This window comes from Stigmatopora nigra, chromosome 7 (genome assembly GCF_051989575.1).
Source record: "Stigmatopora nigra isolate UIUO_SnigA chromosome 7, RoL_Snig_1.1, whole genome shotgun sequence".
Classification (NCBI taxonomy): Eukaryota; Metazoa; Chordata; class Actinopteri; order Syngnathiformes; family Syngnathidae; genus Stigmatopora; species Stigmatopora nigra.
This window is the reverse complement of record NC_135514.1, coordinates 14,902,825-14,920,392: the sequence shown is the minus strand read 5'-3', so window position 1 is coordinate 14,920,392 and position 17,568 is coordinate 14,902,825. Positions and strand designations below refer to the sequence as shown.

The window sequence follows — 17,568 nt, the reverse complement described above, 5'->3', positions numbered from 1 at the left end:
TGAAGCTTAGTCTATTGGCCTCCATGCTCCACAGATCGCCCCACGTGATTTTCCTCCTCTCCACACCTTCCCACTTCATCCAGCGGCCTTGCTGAGCCTGGGAGACCGCTGTGGCACATCTGGCTGCTTTCTCCTGGTGGCGCACTTCCTCCACCACCATGTGCCGCCGTTCAGCTGGGGCAGCCCTTTGCCAGGTGGGTGTTGCTGTCTCCAACCCAAGGCCACCTCTGCCATGTTGGACATGACCCACTATATCCCGGTGTCGGAGGGCGGTCTTTGCCCCCGCAACTGCTGCAGATGGCCTCCATTTCCTCCCCGTTGCTAGGGTTGGAGCGGCACCTCTGACGAATGGATCCCGGGATTCATTGAGAGTCATCTCCAGTCTTGACTTGGCACATTTGTACTCCTCCGTCAGGCCTGAGATTGGTAGGGAGAGAACTCCATTGCCAAACAAGCCAATGCTGCTCAGGCATCTCGGCAGTCCAAGCCACTTCCTCACCTGCGAATTCACCAGTCTCTCCAGCCGATTGGCGTGGGATATAGTGACCTCATAGATGGAAATTGGCCACATGAGACGAGGCAGCAGCCCGAACTGAAAGCACCACAGTTTCAGCTTTCCAGGCAGAGCTGTGCTGTTGATCTGCTTGAGGCCATTGATGGTATCTTGCTTGAGTTGCTCCAACTGCTTCGAATCTTTGAGCTCTGCGCTGTACCAGCGGCCAAGACTTTTGACAGGCTTCTCCAGAATGGTTGGTATTGGCTCGTTGTTGACATGGAACCTCTCATTGGTGAGCTTGCCTTTGACAATGGAGATACTGCGGGATTTGCTGGGTTTTATCTCCATTCGTGCCCATTTGATGTTTCCCTGGAGTTTATCCAGCAGGCGTTTGGTGCATGCGCTTGTTGTTGTTATTGTCGTCATGTCATCCATGTACGCTCTGATTGGAGGAAGACGCAGTCCGCTCTTCAACCGTTCCCCTAAAGCAATATATTGATATTTACAAACTGAATTTACCAGTTGTATTGACATTGTGCTATTTTTAACAGCTTTCTCATTTTTAAAACGCTTAAACTACTTTTTTTTTTACATTAAAAATGTCCTCGATTCGTTTTGTCATGAGCCACAAATAAAAAAGTAGAAATACAAAGATGTGTTCTCATTACAGTACTCCACATCGTTTAAATCTGATGTAGTACTAACACTTAACAGTAGGGGCAGTGTGGAGCCACAAAGCACTGAGAATATACATTGAAAAATACAAGGAAGAGTAGTTCCATTGTTTACCTTCAAAAATAGTCGTGATTTTCCTCTAAATTTTCATCCATTTCATGTTTGATTGTTAAAAAAACATAAAAATCATTTTCCAACATTTTTTTTATGTATAAAACAATTACATTTGAAATCAGAAACATTTTAAATACATTACAAAGAAGCTGGACAATAAATTCAATGCACGGGTTGAAAATACACGTTATCATATATTCATTGGTTATCTATTTATAAACTAGCTTTTTTTCCTAATGTAGCTCATTTCTTTGAGAAAATATGCAAAATTATACAATTTATTTCATTTTTTTGAGTGTTCTATTTTTTCTAAGATGAACTTTGGACCAAAAAGTGCTGGAAAAACTCCCGCGCTTTCCTCTTTTCCGCCAAATCTTGCTTGTTTGGCGATCGCAGGATCAATGAGGCAAAAATAGTGGCTGTGGATAACAATACAAAATGAATCCGACAATAGAAACAACCCAGAATGCGTACATTTTGTAAAAAAAAAAAAAAAAAGACATATCCTTACCTACGACGGCAACGTCTAATCGATTACTGGCAGAATTCTTCAACAGTTCCCGCAGAAAAGCGGCTAAATAGTTGAACACATTTCGGTGGCATTGAGGTAGCGTGGAAATAACCTTGGGGTAAAAAAATGGGGAGTTTTTATGTTTTTAGGAGTGATTTATTAAACTAACGGGCTTAGGATAGCTACCTTCTCACACTGTGAGGCGTCAGAGGAACATTCAAGGCACTGCTGGTAGAAAGCGAAGGGAATTACGGGCTCTGGTAGAGCGTCTAGGAAGAGAAGTAAGGCTTCGGCCACGGAGTGGTTGCTGCCGGCTGGACGTCATTATGTCAAGGATATAAGCTTCTATAAATAAAAGGTTTATAGTGATCTGATTGGGTGTTTTAGGCAAAAGTTATGTGCATGTTATGCTAACATGCTAAGTTTTAGCATGTGCTACATGTGTGTGTTTAGTATGTCGTTACCTAAGCTACATTTTTACATATTTACATATATATGTTCATGAATGTGAATATAATTATGTGCATTGATATGTGCTGTTTCTTATTAAATAAATAAAACTGAAATACACCAACTTAGCCATTTTTTCATTGTTATTATGCGATAATTTGCAAGATTTCTGCCTGTGAGATGTTTTTTTTTATAGTAATTGGTCAACATATGGCTACAAAATAGTTATAAATAAGGTATTTATACAATAGTTTGTTTTTCTATCTATGACCAGGCATATTAAAAATAGCTAAAAAATAATTCTAGATTTAGATACATAAATAACACATATATAAATACATATACACAAAAACATACACAGTGTATGCAAATATGTATTTTCAACCCTTCTCTATTTGGTATGAATTTGCTGGCAGGTGCAAAATATAGTAAGAAGAAAAAAAAATGGTAATAATTTGAGATGATTTTGTAGTCGGGAAAAAAACGTCCCTCCGAGGCAAACCACCACCGCGACAATGAATTTGACACCCTTGATTTAAGGATACAAAGAGAATCCGTCAAGCCAGTGTCGAGGCTATCCCGAATTTCTGCAAATTCACTCCGGAGGCCGGGTTGCTGAAATATGTCTTCCTGTAAAGACATCAAACAATAGCTTCTTTAGTTAAAACATAAGATAAGGAAGAAAAAAAACGTATTGAAACGTCACAATTGCATTTTTGAACCTGTTTGCTTGCATTCCGAAACAAGTGGTCCACCATCATCCAGAGTTCTTTTGGAATGTCCAACGGCTTTTCCGTGCCTGGCGGGCTCTCGTCCGCCGACGTCGTGATCTGAAAAAGAAGATTAATTCATTCAAAATTGTGAATCAGAGGGCGGCTTATACGAGGGAAATTGTAAAATTAAAGTATTTTAAGGCAATTTTAAGGGTACGGCTTATACGGCGGAAAGTGTCAAATTCAACGATCTTAGGGCAGTTTTAAGGGTACGGCTTATACGAGGGAAATTGGAAAATTCAATGATTTTAAGGCAATTTTAAGTGTACGACTTATACGAGGGAAATTGTCAAATTGGACGATTTAAAGGCAGTTTTAAGGGTATGGCTTATACGAGGGAAATTGTCAAATTTGACGATTTAAAGGCAATTTTAAGGGTACGGCTTATACGAGGGAAATTTTCAAATTCTACGATTTTAAGGCAATTTTAAGGGTATGGCTTATACAAGGGAAATTGTAAAATTTGACGATTTAAAGGTAATTTTAAAGGTACGGCTTATATGAGGGAAATTGTAAAATTCTAAGATTTTAAGGCAATTTTAAGGGTACGGCTTATATGCGAGAAAATACAACATATTAGGTTGTTATGCAAGAAAAACAGAGTGAAAACACCCACCAGTTGTTGTAGAGTCTCCCGATTCACATCCCGGATGGGCTCCCTCAGCCGACACAGCACGTGAACGGGGGTGCCGAAGCAACTGGGCAGATAGCTCCCGCTCACCGAGATAAAGTAGTCCTTGCCACGCTCCAGGTGGAGCACCAGGATGTCTTCGATTTGTTGCTTGCCGGCATTCAAGTCGGGGGCCATCAGGCGGTTGACGAAAACCTCCAAGTCGATGTCGGCGGAGGCGCCTGGTGGCGAGGGGAGATTTAGAGGAGAAATTGGAGCGTGCCTGGTTCGTGCTAAGAGAGTGACTCACCCTGCGCCACGAAGCCTTTGTAAGGGTTGGCGGTGAGCCAGGGCTTGCAGTACGTGGCCTCGTTGGGTTTCTGGATGAACTCGAACTGGCACGGCACCTGGCCGTCATTGACCAGGGTCAAAGTTCGGGCCTGGTGCTCCATGTATTTCACGTTGTCAAAGTGGAACTGGGACAAAAACAGAGCATGGATGTCACCAGAATGATCTTATTTATCTTATCTTACTTATGTTATTATTGACACCAAGTTCTGAATGTATTGGTTAACATTGGCAGTGATAGATGACGGTACTCGGACGTTTGGTCGCTTGGACGTTTGGTCGCTTGGACGTTTGGTGGCCCAGGTTAATAGAACTTCGAGAGGTGGTTTCAACAGTAGATATTTAGATATTAAACTCTCTCTCTCATTAATATAATTTTGAGAGCTGATTTCAACAGTAAACTGTCATGTTGTCAAATGTCCGGGCGACCAAATGTCCGGCGACCAAACTGGGTAAAATAAGATCGGTTTTACAAAAAAAAAAATCTCGCATTAAAGTTGATAGACGGAGCACACAATTTGAAATTGTTAAAGAAAAACGTATAAAAATAGGAAAATATAAGTGTACCTCTCGTTTTGACAAGGTTACAGATGGAATGCACTCATTTTCCATTTTGTCCAAATTGCGCACGATCTCTTCAAATGTCTTCTTGTAGGACTCGGCGTTGACTCTCTTGATCTGAAAATTCCACAATAGAATCATCTTGAATGAAATTTAATATGCGAATAATTCATAAGCAAATAACCCTGGTTAGGTTGCATCTGAAAGTCATGGAGGAGGCGGGGCTAATAGAGCCAACCCCAGGTATCAAAATTTAAAACAAAATTAGAATTAAGTTCAGTGTAAAATTAGATTAAACTTTTTTTTGAGTGTATCTGCATCGTAATCCCAGTTCATTTAAATGTGTTTATGTCATGTTACCAGCACGTTGCCATGCAAAACTTACCCCAATGTTGAGGAGCGAACTGACAGGTTTGTGGTCACTAGTCTTGAGCGCCATGTGACTCTGGTAATGCCGCTGATCAATGTGTTTTCCTCGCCAAAGGATACGGTCGCACCAGGCGGGCACACGGCACTTTTCACTTTAAAAAAGTAAATAAAAATACACTCCACATATTAATAACTTTGTATTCTTTCGACATGACGACTCGGATAGCATTACCTTGTATCCCATGTGTCGGAGCCAGTGTCGTATTTGTAGGTGGGCTGGAATTCGATCCCGCCCTCCACGAAACCCACAAACACGGCTTCTTCGTCGATTTGCCTTTTGAGCTGTGGATGGGCGGGATTGGTCAACGCGGATTGACGGAATGGCGATCGTATTTATGGGAAACCGCATCACCTGATCGTAAGCGTGTAGGCTCTCAAAGTCCTTCTTGGCGATTAGCTCCTTCACGTTTTCCACCTCCAGCTCGCTAATTCTGTAGTTGAGGTCTCCGATCCATAAGATCACGCTAAAAGCGAGAGAAAAAACATGATGAGTCGGCGTTTTAGGCAAGGGGTGGGCCCGGGGGCCATATTGACTTTGAAAATATGACAGATGGGCGGGGTCAGTACAAGATAGGATACATATAAAAAAGTGCATCCGTTAACAGTACATATGAAACATAAACAGAAAAAAGGACAGAAGTATTAACATACTCATCACTCATCATTAAAGTAAAAAGTACAAAGTAAAGTAGAAAGGAATGTATTAAGAAATATTAAAATGGAATTTAAAAAAAGTTAGAGGGGCTGTAAAACACAAAAAAAACAAATAAAAGTGGACAGAGCTACTGACACTGGCTTCTGTGTATTGGCGCCATCTTGGGGATTAAAATATAAATAAATAAATGAATGGATGGATGAACGGATGAATGAACGAACGGACGAATGGATGCATGGATGAATGAATGAATGCATGAATGAATGGGTGAATGAATGGATGGATGAATGGACGGACGAATGGATGAATTAATGAACGAACGAATGGATGAATTAATGAACGAATGAATGAGTGGATGAATGAATGGGTGAATGAATGAATGGGTGAATGAATGAATTGGTGAATGAATGAATTGGTGAATGAATGAATTGGTGAATGAATGAATTGGTGAATGAATGAATTGGTGAATGAATGAATTGGTGAATGAATGAATGGGTGAATGAATGAATGGGTGAATGAATGAATGGGTGAATGAATGAATTGGTGAATGAATGAATTGGTGAATGAATGAATTGGTGAATGAATGAATTGGTGAATGAATGAATTGGTGAATGAATGAATTGGTGAATGAATGAATTGGTGAATGAATGAATTGGTGAATGAATGAATGGGTGAATGAATGAATGGGTGAATGAATGAATTGGTGAATGAATGAATTGGTGAATGAATGAATTGGTGAATGAATGAATTGGTGAATGAATGAATTGGTGAATGAATGAATTGGTGAATGAATGAATTGGTGAATGAATGAATGGATGAATAAATAAAATAAAAACATTATTTGGACAACGTTGGAGGGGCCGGATTAAAAGGCCTTGTGGGCCGGATGTGGCCCGCGGGCCGTAGTTTGCCCATGTCTGTTTTAGGAAGTACGGCGGCGCGGTTTCGTACTCGTGCTTCATGATGGTCAACGGCGGCTGGGTGGGGTCGGTCTGGTGGAACTGGAGGCGACTACAGATATCTCGGTAGTCCTGATTGCGGCGCTCGTACTCTTCCACGTGCGCTGCCAGGTGACAGTTGACCACGCAGATGTCAGAGTGATGGAAGCGAAAGCGGACGCCCACCGCGCCTTTGTTTCCCTGCCGGACGGACCGCAGTCAGCCGTCACGGCGTTTCCAACCACGGGAGAAAAAAAAAGGGCGGTCTTACCATCCTTCCCATGATGCCGGTTCCCACTGATTCCACCTCCACGTCTGAAATGAACTCGGCGTGCTCTTTTTTTACATAGAAGAGGAGCATGATTCCCACCAGCCGCACTAACTTGACCTGGGGACGGGAAGGAAAATTAATGACAATTATTTGTGACGTTTTTGGGACAAAAATGGCGGATTTCTGAAAATGGTTGACGTTGGAGAAAATAGCGTTGAAACTGAAAAATGACGCCGATTTTGGGATGCCAGTTATACAGAGCTGCTAGTGTTTTAAATGTATTTTTTTAAACATTCTTTCTTGATTTTTACAGTGTGCAAAAATTTAGACTGTTAGCTAGCTAGCCTAGCATGCATTTTTTGGGATGTAGGAGATAACCTGAAATTCAGTAACTCGTCTGTTGTACAGCATTCCCCCATTTTTCACAGTTTTTCATTTTTCCGTTTTTATTTTGCATTTTCAGTTGTTCTTGGCTAAAAACGGAGGAATACTGTGAAAAATATTTCTGCAGTATTCCAGGATTTTTTGCTGTGCTGCAAAAAAATGTGAAAAATGAAAAACGGGGAATACTGTGAAAAATAATTTCTGTTGAACAGCAAAAAATGAAAAACAGCAAAAAAACGGGGAATAATGCGGAAATATTTTTGACTGTATTCCATTTTTTATGTTTTTTTGTGTTTTTGCAGTACACGGCGAAATATTGTGGAAAACTACAGAAATCTTTTTCCCAGTATTCCACCGTTTTTCACTATAGAGCCGCAAAAAACACAAAAATCAAAAATTGTGAAAAACAAGAAACAGTGCAGAAATACTTTTGACAATATTCCCCAGTTTTCCATTTTTCACGTTTTTTTGCAGTACACAACAAAAAATGTGAGAATACTACTAAAATATTTTCCCAGTATTCCCCCATTTTTTGCTGTTTTATCACAAAAACTGCAAAAGATAAAAAAAACAGCAAAAAAACGAGGCAACACTGCAGTTCCCCATCAAGGACATAAAAAATATATATATACATTTTTCACTGGTCAGTTTTACTTAGCTAGTTTTGACAAGAAAACTTTGCATAAGTGACAGGCATTTGTAAGGGGAAACCACAAAACAAGAGCCCACAGTTTCAGAAAAAGAGGAAGGACATACAAGTCAGAGATAATAACGTTTCAAAAATAAAAAAGGTCCAATTTCTTACTAAAGCATACTTGGCGTCAGGATGCAAGGCGTCAGACACGGCTTTGGTCCACTCCATCTCTTTGGGAGTGTCGTTGAAGAAGAAAGCCTCTTTGCTCAGGTCCAACTCCTGAAAACTAGCCAGCAAAAAATGGACAATTGAGCACAATTCTTTGCATAAACAAAAAACAAACGCTGAGAAAGTGTCATGGCGTCTGTTACTGACCCCACGCAGTACATGTCAGGAGGGTCTTGCGTGCAGCTCAGCCATGGACGGAGACTCTCTTTGGGGGTTTGTCCGTTCACATTATAAGTGCCAAGGAAAAAACTGCATGACAAGAGGGAGAATATATGTTTTAGAATGTTTCATTTTTATGTTTTAAGACATTATATTGGGCGAGTGGGTCTGATAGTTAAAGATTTTGAACCGGAAAAGCAGAAGAAAGCATACGATATCGTTTCATTTTACCCACAAGAACTTATTTCTTGCTTTTGAACACAATATACTATAAATTTCACCACAAAGGCACCACCCAATAGAAAAGCTAACCCACAGGGTTTATTTACATTGACTACTTATCCATTTTGACTACTACCTATTGTTGGCTTGTAGTTATTATTTTGACTACTTATTGTTGACTACTACTTATTTATTGTGTTGACTACTACTACTTATGTTTACTACAGCAACTAATGTTGACTATAACCACTTATGTTGACTACAACCACTTATGTTGACTACTACCACTTATGTTGACTAATACTTATGTTTACTACTATTTTTAGTTGACTACTGCTTATTTATTGTGGTGACTACTTATTGTTGACAACTACTACTAATGTTTACTACTACTACTAATGTTGACTAATACTTTTGTTTACTATTATTTTTAGTTGACAACTACCTATTTATTGTGTTGACTAATGTTGACTACTACTACTTATTTTGACTACTACTACTTATGTTGACTACTACTACTTATGTTGACTACTATTTTTAATTGACTACTACTTATTTTGACTACTACTACTTATGTTGACTACTATTTTTAATTGACTACTACTTATTTTGACTACTACTACTTATGTTGGCTACTATTTTTAGTTGACTACTACTTATTTTTGACTACTACTTATTTTTGACTACTACTTATTTTTGACTACTACTTATTTTTGACTAATACTTATTTTTGACTAATACTTATTTTTGACTAATACTTATTTTGGACTACTACTTATTTTTGACTACTACTTATTTTTGACTAATACTTATTTTTGACTAATACTTATTTTGGACTAATACTTATTTTGGACTAATACTTATTTTGGACTAATACTTATTTTGGACTACTACTTATTTGTTGACTACTACTTATTTGTTGACTACTACTTATTTTTGACTACTACTTATTTTTGACTACTACTTATTTTTGACTACTACTTATTTTTGACTACTACTTATTTTTGACTACTACTTATTTTTGACTACTACTTATTTATTATGCTGAAAACTACTTATTTATTATGTTGACTTATACTTAAAAATAATATAAAAATCAATTTTAATGACAAAAATAAAGAGCTTAGTAAATAATAAAGAGAGCATATTGCCAATAAAGCCTAGAAAACGTACTTCAAAAACTTCAAAGTATCAACTAAACTATTTTGGACAGGAAAAACATCCCGAGGCGCCGGCTGCATTTTAATATTCCAAAGAACTCGTTAAAACAAGTTCAAACTCACCATAGAAAACTCGCCTTTATACACAAGACGAAACTAACAGTTCAGGCTTGGCTCTATGCTAATGCTAATGATGTCAAATGTGGTGGAGTGGGTTGACTGAAGGATGTCATCATCTTACCTGAAATGTTCTCGGTAAATGTACAGGTCCTCATTCTTCAACAGCTCGCACTTGATGAGGTTGTCTCGCAGTCCAAACTGCGGCATGGTTAAAATGTGGGACTTGTTGGACGGCGTGTGGCTGGAACAGCGAACCAGTTCATCCCTATCGCCCCGTCCGGAGGTGATCTGACTGGGGTGCCGGAGACAAAAAAAAAAAATTAGAATTCCTTTGCATTTGTGTGTAAAATGTGGATTATTTTACATGTGTTAAGTGATTTTTACCTTTCTGTGCTTATATTTTGCTTGGTGTTGTTGGAGTCTTTTCGATGTTCCAAGCTTTTCTTTGTCTTGTCTGTCAATTTCTCTGTTGGCAAAAAATATATATATCAAATAAAAATAAAATACAAAATTTAATACCAAGTGAAATATTGACTGAATAAAATAAAACAGTGGAAAATGCATTGCAAGTAGTGGTATATTAAATGGGGGGTATATTAAATGGGGGAGGGGTATATTAAATGGGGGAGGGGTATATTAAATGGAGGGTGGTATAGTAAATGGGGGGTATATTAAATCATGTAATAAACCCCCATTTAATATACCCCCCATGAGGATTCACCTAATGTTAAAACACATCAAATTTCAATAAGATTGTTTGAATGCTTTAAAAAAATCCCCTATTCAGTCAATGTTAAATAATAGTAATTAAATCCCTATTAACCTAATGTTAAAATCTACCAGTTGAATGCTAACAGGAAAAAATGTTTATAATCTTTATAACATTTGGTGGGAAGTTTAACACTTCTAAAATAAATAATAACTGCCAAATATTGTTAGTATTTGTAAAAAAATATTGCAATTATTGTCAAATTTCAATTATATGGGGCCATATAAGCTATTTGAACGGTTACCAGCTAAATAGCCACTACCAAAATAAATATACTTTGATTTTGTACTTTGGACTTATTCTTAAGTACACAAACTTTAAGACCAGGCATGTCCAAAGTCCGGCCCGCGGGCCAAATAAGGCCCGAGGACAAATTTTGACCGGCCCACGGCCTCTATCATGAAATCAATAATACACGGCCCGCCAGCACTGTTGACCACAGTATAAAATAAATGTGTACAAAAAGCTATTTTTCACTTCACCAGAAGATGGCAGTAGCCCTGTGGCCGCACTCTGGCCGCCGTGACCCTTGCGTCATTGTTTCAGCCCAGCCCATTTCTAACATGTAAACAAAAAAAGGAAAGTTGACCGGGAGGGCCGCCGCATCCAGGAGAAGTGGAAATTTGAGTATTTTTTCACTGAAATACGAAACAACTGTGTCTGCCTAATTTGCCAAGAGACTGTGGCTGTTTTCAAGGAATTCAACATTAAGAGGCACTACCAGACGAAACATGCTAGCTACGACAAGCTAACTGGGAACGAACGCGGTGAAAAAGTGAAGCAACTGGAAGCTGTTTTAACGGCACAGCAAAGCTTTTTCACAAGAGCCCGTGAGTCAAATGAAAATGCCACAAAGGCAAGCTACGAAGTGGCAACGCTAATTGCAAAGCACTGCAAACCTTTCAGTGACGGTGAATTTATTAAAGACTGTGTAATGAAAATGGTTGAGAAAATTTGTCCCGCGAAGAAGCAAGAGTTTGCCAATATTTGCCTGGCTCGTAAAACTGTGGCACGGAGAATTGAAGACGTTTCATTAGATATTAAGAGACAGTTAGAGGCAAAAGGAACTGAGTTTGACTTTTTCTTGTTAGCGTGCGATGAAGACCTGGACTACATACTGCAGTCAAGATCCCAGTATCACCCTTCACATTAGTGCAGGCAAGATATTTGTTAAGTCCTCTGAGTTGAATAAATTCTTAAATCTCAGTTCATTATTTTTTTTGTGATGGTCAAAATCACAGTTTGAATATGCAGTGATCATTGTTTTGTTTTCAGCACTGTTCCTACAGTGAGCATATAATAGTGAATAATATGTGATGTTTCACATGAACTTAGATATCCTTGATAGTTTTCTTAATTTTTTGTGGTTTGTGATTTCGGTAAAAACCTAAATGTAAAAAAAAATGTAAAAGTAAAAGTATGCCATTTGTAATTAAAAAAAATCCCAAAAAGTTAATTTGCATTTAATGTTAATGGTTCAAAGAATGTCAGGCTAAAAGTCGGCCCGCACACATTTTCACCTTACCAAATCTGGCCCTCTTTGCAAAAAGTTTGGACACCCCTGTTTAAGACGCTCTGGTTTAAGACGCAGCCATTTTTATCTGCACCTTTAGATAAAATACTCATCTTTAAACACTCTAACCTCAAACAAATGACCCATTCATAGTATTAATACACAAAAATACAGCTATAGTACTACTAACTTTAAACCATAAATCCGCATTTGCCCTAATCCGCTTCATAATATAAGCGCCTCAGAAAACACGAGGAAGTATTTAATAGCCAGCTAATTTATGAAATTCAATGTTTTAATGTCTAAAACGACAAAAGCGCCTTTTATTAAAAAGACGAAAGGTTTAAAACATGAATTATTTCCGTTATTACAACACTGTAACCACAACAACACTAACGCTAGCATCACCAACCGCTCAAGCGACGGAGTAAATAACAAAATACGTCCCTAGGGTCGAGTTTAATGGTCAAAAATGAGATATTTAACGGAATAAACATAGTTTTGGAGTGGTTTTGCTCTCCGAGATTGGTTTAATTCGTCGAAGGGGAGTTAGCCGAAGCTAGGCCGCTAACTCCGGCTAACATCGACCGAATCAAGAGAGAAGTTGATGGGGAAATTCACGGATAATGCATATTAAAAATGAATATAAAAGCTATATATTTGTCATACCAGAATCTCTCATGACCATTGATATGTTCCGCCCGGTTCCCTCGCCTTCTTTGGAGGAAAAGGCGAGTCCGAAGGACCGAAAGGACCGAATCGGTTATTGTGGGAGGAGTTTCAATTCGTGACAATCTGAGATACGAACGTAAACACTAAATATTTTGTGTATCCATTCATAAAAACAATTATTTTTGGGGGACTTTTATAACTCATTTCACTTTTCACGAACCCAAAACATGATGTTTTATCATTTTAAACCAAAATAGCCATAAAAAAATTCATATTTTTCAATGTAATTCCTTCAAAACAATACCCAGAATTCAAAAATATAAATAAATGCGTGTATTTTGTAAATTTTCAGACTCTCATCCTTATCACGAACCCAAAATATGTTATATCTAAAACTAAATGACTATTTTCGTTCCATGTTAAGGCCAGGGGTTTTCAAAGTGTGGTTGGAGGACCAAAATGCGTTCTCTAAAACAGGGGTCGGAAACTTTTTGGACCAAAATAGCCGTAAACAATTCATATTTAGTCCATTAATCTAGTATGCAATATATTTCATTCATTCATCCATTATCTGAACCAATTTATCCTCACTAGGGTCGCGGAGGGTGCTGGAGCCTATCCCAGCTGACTTTGGAAACCTGTTCATCAATTTTCTGAACCTCATTCACCAATTTTTTGAACCAATTTATCCTCACTAGGGTCGCAAGGGGTGCTGGAGCCTATCCCAGCACACTTTGGAAACCTGTTCATCCATTTTCTAAATCAATTTACCATCACTAGGGTCGTAGGGGGTGCTGGAGCCTATCCTAGCTGACTTTGGAAACCTGTTCATCCATTTTCTGAACCAATTTATCCTCACTAGCGTCTCGGGGGTGCTGGAGCATATCCCAGCTGACTTTGGAAACCTGCTCATCCATTTTCTGAACCAAATTATCCTGACGAGGGTCGCGGGGGGTGCTGGAGCCTATCCCAGCTGACTTTGGAAACCTGTTCAGCCATTTTTTCAACCAAATTATCCTCACTAGGGTCCGTTTAATACCGAAATGTATCCCATTTAATCCACCAAAACAACGTATAATCCGAGAACGTTTTTTGCCCCGCCCCCAATTCCTTGAGTTTCTTAAACATCCTGAATATGCAAATTTCCCCGCCTTGGAAAATGAACACAAACACATGGCGTGGTGTGTTCGGGTTAAATACCCTGATTAAATTAGAGATAGAAACTGGAACAAACCTGTTTTTTGTTGCTTGTTGAGTTTATTCAACGTTGCGCCGAGGGGTGCCAAGGCTTGTTTGACGAGTCCCTGTCCTTTAGTGGCGGATTTGTATTTGCCGATCCACTCAAACTTGGCTTCTTGCGTGGGAAATTTGCAAACATCTATAAAAACACAGTAAAAAAACCCATAAAAATACATACAATATCTCAAAAAAATGCTGAGAAAGTGGCTCACCTTCAGGGTTTTTCCTGAATTTGCTTTTACCGATAATGGGATTGATCTTGCGTACACCCTCCATTTTTAGGAGTCTGGGAAATGATCCCCTTCAAGTGTTACCCCAAAAAAAATGTCCTCATCCACGTGGATGTCCTTGAGAGGATTCTACGGGTAAATAGCGCAAAAAACGAGGCGTTCCGGGTAACTTCATGACGTATCCCATAATGTAGAGAGGATTTTTTGTGGAATCCAAATATTCGGTTGTCTTCGAGGACAGGAGACACGTCCCGGAAAGAGAGAAAGCTAAAAGAGATTTTAAGCTCCGCCTCTTTTGGATTTTTTTTCTGAATAGGTCACGCCCATTTTTCCGCTTTGGAATGAGTCGGGTAAAATACCAGACCGGAACTAAGACAAGAAATACATAATAGTATTTCCTCAAGTTGTCCATTTAAAGAGACAGAAGTTGGCCTGGAAAAACAAGTTTTATTTTTCCAAAACAATAAATATATTTGTTTTCGCAATACTTCTATTAAAAATATACCTTAACCATAAATTACAGTAATCCCTCAATTATCTGGACTTCACTTATTCACTATTTTGATTTTTTTCTGTTATTAATTATTTTTTATCATTTTTTAAAATTTCATAAAAAGGTGAAAACCCAGGTTCACTACGTAAAAAAAATCAACAAATATTTTGTATTTATTTATTCATTTTTTAGGACTAACCGTACTATGCGATTTTTCGATTATTCAAGGTACGACTATATTTTCATTCATTTTCTGGACCACTTATTCTCAAAGCGCCATTTTGACACCTGTGACGTATCCTCACGAGGCTCACGGGGGGTGCTGGAGCCTATCCTGGCTAACTACACCCTAAATTGGCGGCTATCCAATTGCAGGGCACCAGAAAACAAACAGCCAATTCACTTTTTAGGTCTATTTCGTAGACTGTTAGCCAGCTAGCTTAGCATGGATGTTTTTTTGGATGTGGAAAGACACCCTGAATTGTTGGCCACCCAATCGCAGAGCACAGGGGAGAAAAACAAGAAATGGCTTATAGCTAGGGACCATTTAGCATACCGTTAGCTTAGCATGCATGTTTTTGGGATGTAGGAGGAAAAACATACCGCTCCAGGCTCTGATGACCTCACCGAGAAAGAGTCGTGAGTGGGAGCCGAAAGGCAACGTCAGTTCGAGACTCTCTTGGTCATAGCTCACTCGCACTCGGGTGTCTGCACCTTTAAAGACATTAATTTTTAAAAGTGTAATATTTTATATAGTCATACAACAATATTATGCTACAATTTACAACCAAAAAAACTCACCAACAAGCACCAGCTCCTCTGGGGAGGAAACTAGAACATAAAAAAATGGATTTTTCACTTAATATCGCCATTAAATCACTATTACTGTACAGTATAATACCTTGAGATATGAGCTTAATTTGTTATGTGGCCGAGCTCGTATATCAAATCAATGTTTACCATAGGAATGAACCAAATATGAATTAATTTATATATAAAGTACACCTCTACTTACGAAATTTCCAAGTTCCAAATTTTTTTTCTGGAACTAATTCATTTTGTGAGTTTGTTTTATGACGTTATGAAATTAAATATTAAAAATTAAACTTTAAATTTAAATAAAATTATTTTTGATTATTACTATACGTACAGACACTTAAAAAAATAAGTTTTAATCTTACGTTAGGCTAAAATTTGTTCGGGATTTTACTCGTATCTCAAAAAAATTCTTGTTTGTTGGACACTCGTATGTCAAGGTATAGCAAATGCGCTTACTTTCAACAACAGCAAAGTCAAGGTCAATGGGGACGATGTCTTCTAAGGACACGTCGTCCGCGGTTATGGCCATCCTCCGATGGGTGTAAATGAAAATTCTGAATAAAAAGTAAATAAAGGTCCAATGGGAAAGCCAAAGGATGGCGCGGTGTGAATACTCACGCATGCTCTTTGGCCGATTGCACCAATCCCAGGAGTCGGCTTTCGGTTTTGGAATCCAGGAGGACGTCACATTGCACGGCATGTTTGACGACTCAGTTCAGGAAAATGAGAGCAAAAAATGAGCCATAAATACAAATGAAATTGGTCTGATTTCAAGCGATATTGCAAAAAAAATGGACAATATTAAATAGGGAGATACATAGGTTTCATTTCAGGGATTATAATTGTCAAGTTAATTATTTGTGATCTCTAAAATTCATTTGTTCGTTTTCCTAGCCGCTTATCCTCACAAGGTTTGCGGGGGTGCTGGAGCATACCCCAGTTAACAACAGCCATCAGGCAGTGTCCGTCTAAAATCTAAAATGTATTTATTTATGTGGTTCTACTAAATATTAAAACAGGATTTCACATTAACAGACTTTTCTTGTAATTATTATTATTAATATTATTAATTATCACGATGATGATTTATTACTATTCTTAATTATCGTAATGATTAATTATTACTATTATTAATTATGACTATGGTTAATTATTACGATTATTAATTACTATTATTGTTAATTATTCATATTATTATCATTTTTTATTAATTTAAATAATTCTATAGAGATATAGCATTGTTATCAATTTAATTTTATAATTGTAAATTGACTTGTATACCCCCTTAAAATTATGACTGTTTTATTTACTTATTTTACTTTTTAAAAAACGACATAAAAATTCATTCGACATCAAACCTTGAAACATTCAGGCAAGCAACAGCGCCACTGAGTGGCTCAACTGCGAACTACCAAACTTGGCTTCCAATTTCGTCGCCGCCTAAAAATGCAAACGTGTCTTGAAAACGAGAAAGTCTCGTTGTAAACATTCCCAATCGATCTGCTCCACTGAAACCAAAACCTTGACAAAAAAGAAGATAATAAACCAAAAGAAAGGATACTATGACGCAGTTTTCGTCCGCTTGAAGAGTGTCTTGAACGGCTATCGACTGATCCATAACAGTCGTACTGGGTCTTGACTCCACTTGCAACAAGTCCACGCGTGGGTGGTCGTCATGAATGTGCGACAAAACGGCGTACGGAAGGCGACTTTTCACTTTTCTTCTTGTTTCCAAAGCGAGTTTTCCTCCAGGAATTCGCACGACTGCCACGCACTGATTCTTGCAACCCCGAAAAGACGTCACAACCGGGCTGTCAAAAACACCACACACACATACACACACAGGCACACGCGTGTGACGTCATCTATATTAACGGGTCATCCCATTTGCGTTTTTATTTGTCCTATTTTTGTGAATGCAACACTGAAAAGCCTCGTTGAGCACGATTTGTCCTTCTTTTTGTAGTTGGACCTGAACGCAACACACTCCATCTTGATGAGTTTAATACTATTGTTGGTATTTGTGTTAGCACGTAAGTAGTTAGCATTTTTACCTAATTAGAATACGTACATTTCAAATATTACAGAAAGTGAA

The 17,568-nt window shown here is 38.3% G+C and overlaps 1 protein-coding gene across 3 annotated transcripts; it reads right to left on the bottom strand.

Annotated features, from left to right (window-relative positions):
• Positions 1–1,361: 1,361 nt before the first annotated feature.
• On the bottom strand, positions 1,362–17,308 carry inpp5b (inositol polyphosphate-5-phosphatase B). 3 transcript variants are annotated; one of them, XM_077721173.1, is made up of 23 exons: positions 17,035–17,308; positions 16,092–16,171; positions 15,930–16,027; positions 15,456–15,485; positions 15,258–15,368; positions 13,927–14,070; positions 10,123–10,204; positions 9,860–10,030; positions 8,225–8,326; positions 8,021–8,135; positions 6,832–6,948; positions 6,574–6,761; positions 5,320–5,431; positions 5,140–5,249; positions 4,924–5,059; positions 4,545–4,655; positions 3,940–4,105; positions 3,636–3,871; positions 2,969–3,076; positions 2,792–2,876; positions 1,983–2,110; positions 1,797–1,908; positions 1,362–1,704 (listed from the first exon to the last, which is right to left on the bottom strand). In XM_077721173.1, the coding sequence occupies exons 1-23, from the start codon at positions 17,089–17,091 to the stop codon at positions 1,595–1,597; spliced, it is 2,709 nt and encodes a 902-aa protein (XP_077577299.1). In that variant the 5' UTR covers positions 17,092–17,308; the 3' UTR covers positions 1,362–1,594. The 3 variants fall into 3 exon arrangements, with proteins under 3 accessions (XP_077577299.1, XP_077577300.1, XP_077577301.1); XM_077721174.1 differs by lacking the exons at positions 15,258–15,368; positions 15,456–15,485; positions 15,930–16,027; positions 16,092–16,171; positions 17,035–17,308 and adding an exon at positions 14,144–14,351; XM_077721175.1 differs by lacking the exons at positions 13,927–14,070; positions 15,258–15,368; positions 15,456–15,485; ... (1 more) ...; positions 16,092–16,171; positions 17,035–17,308 and adding an exon at positions 12,690–12,802.
• Positions 17,309–17,568: the final 260 nt, after the last annotated feature.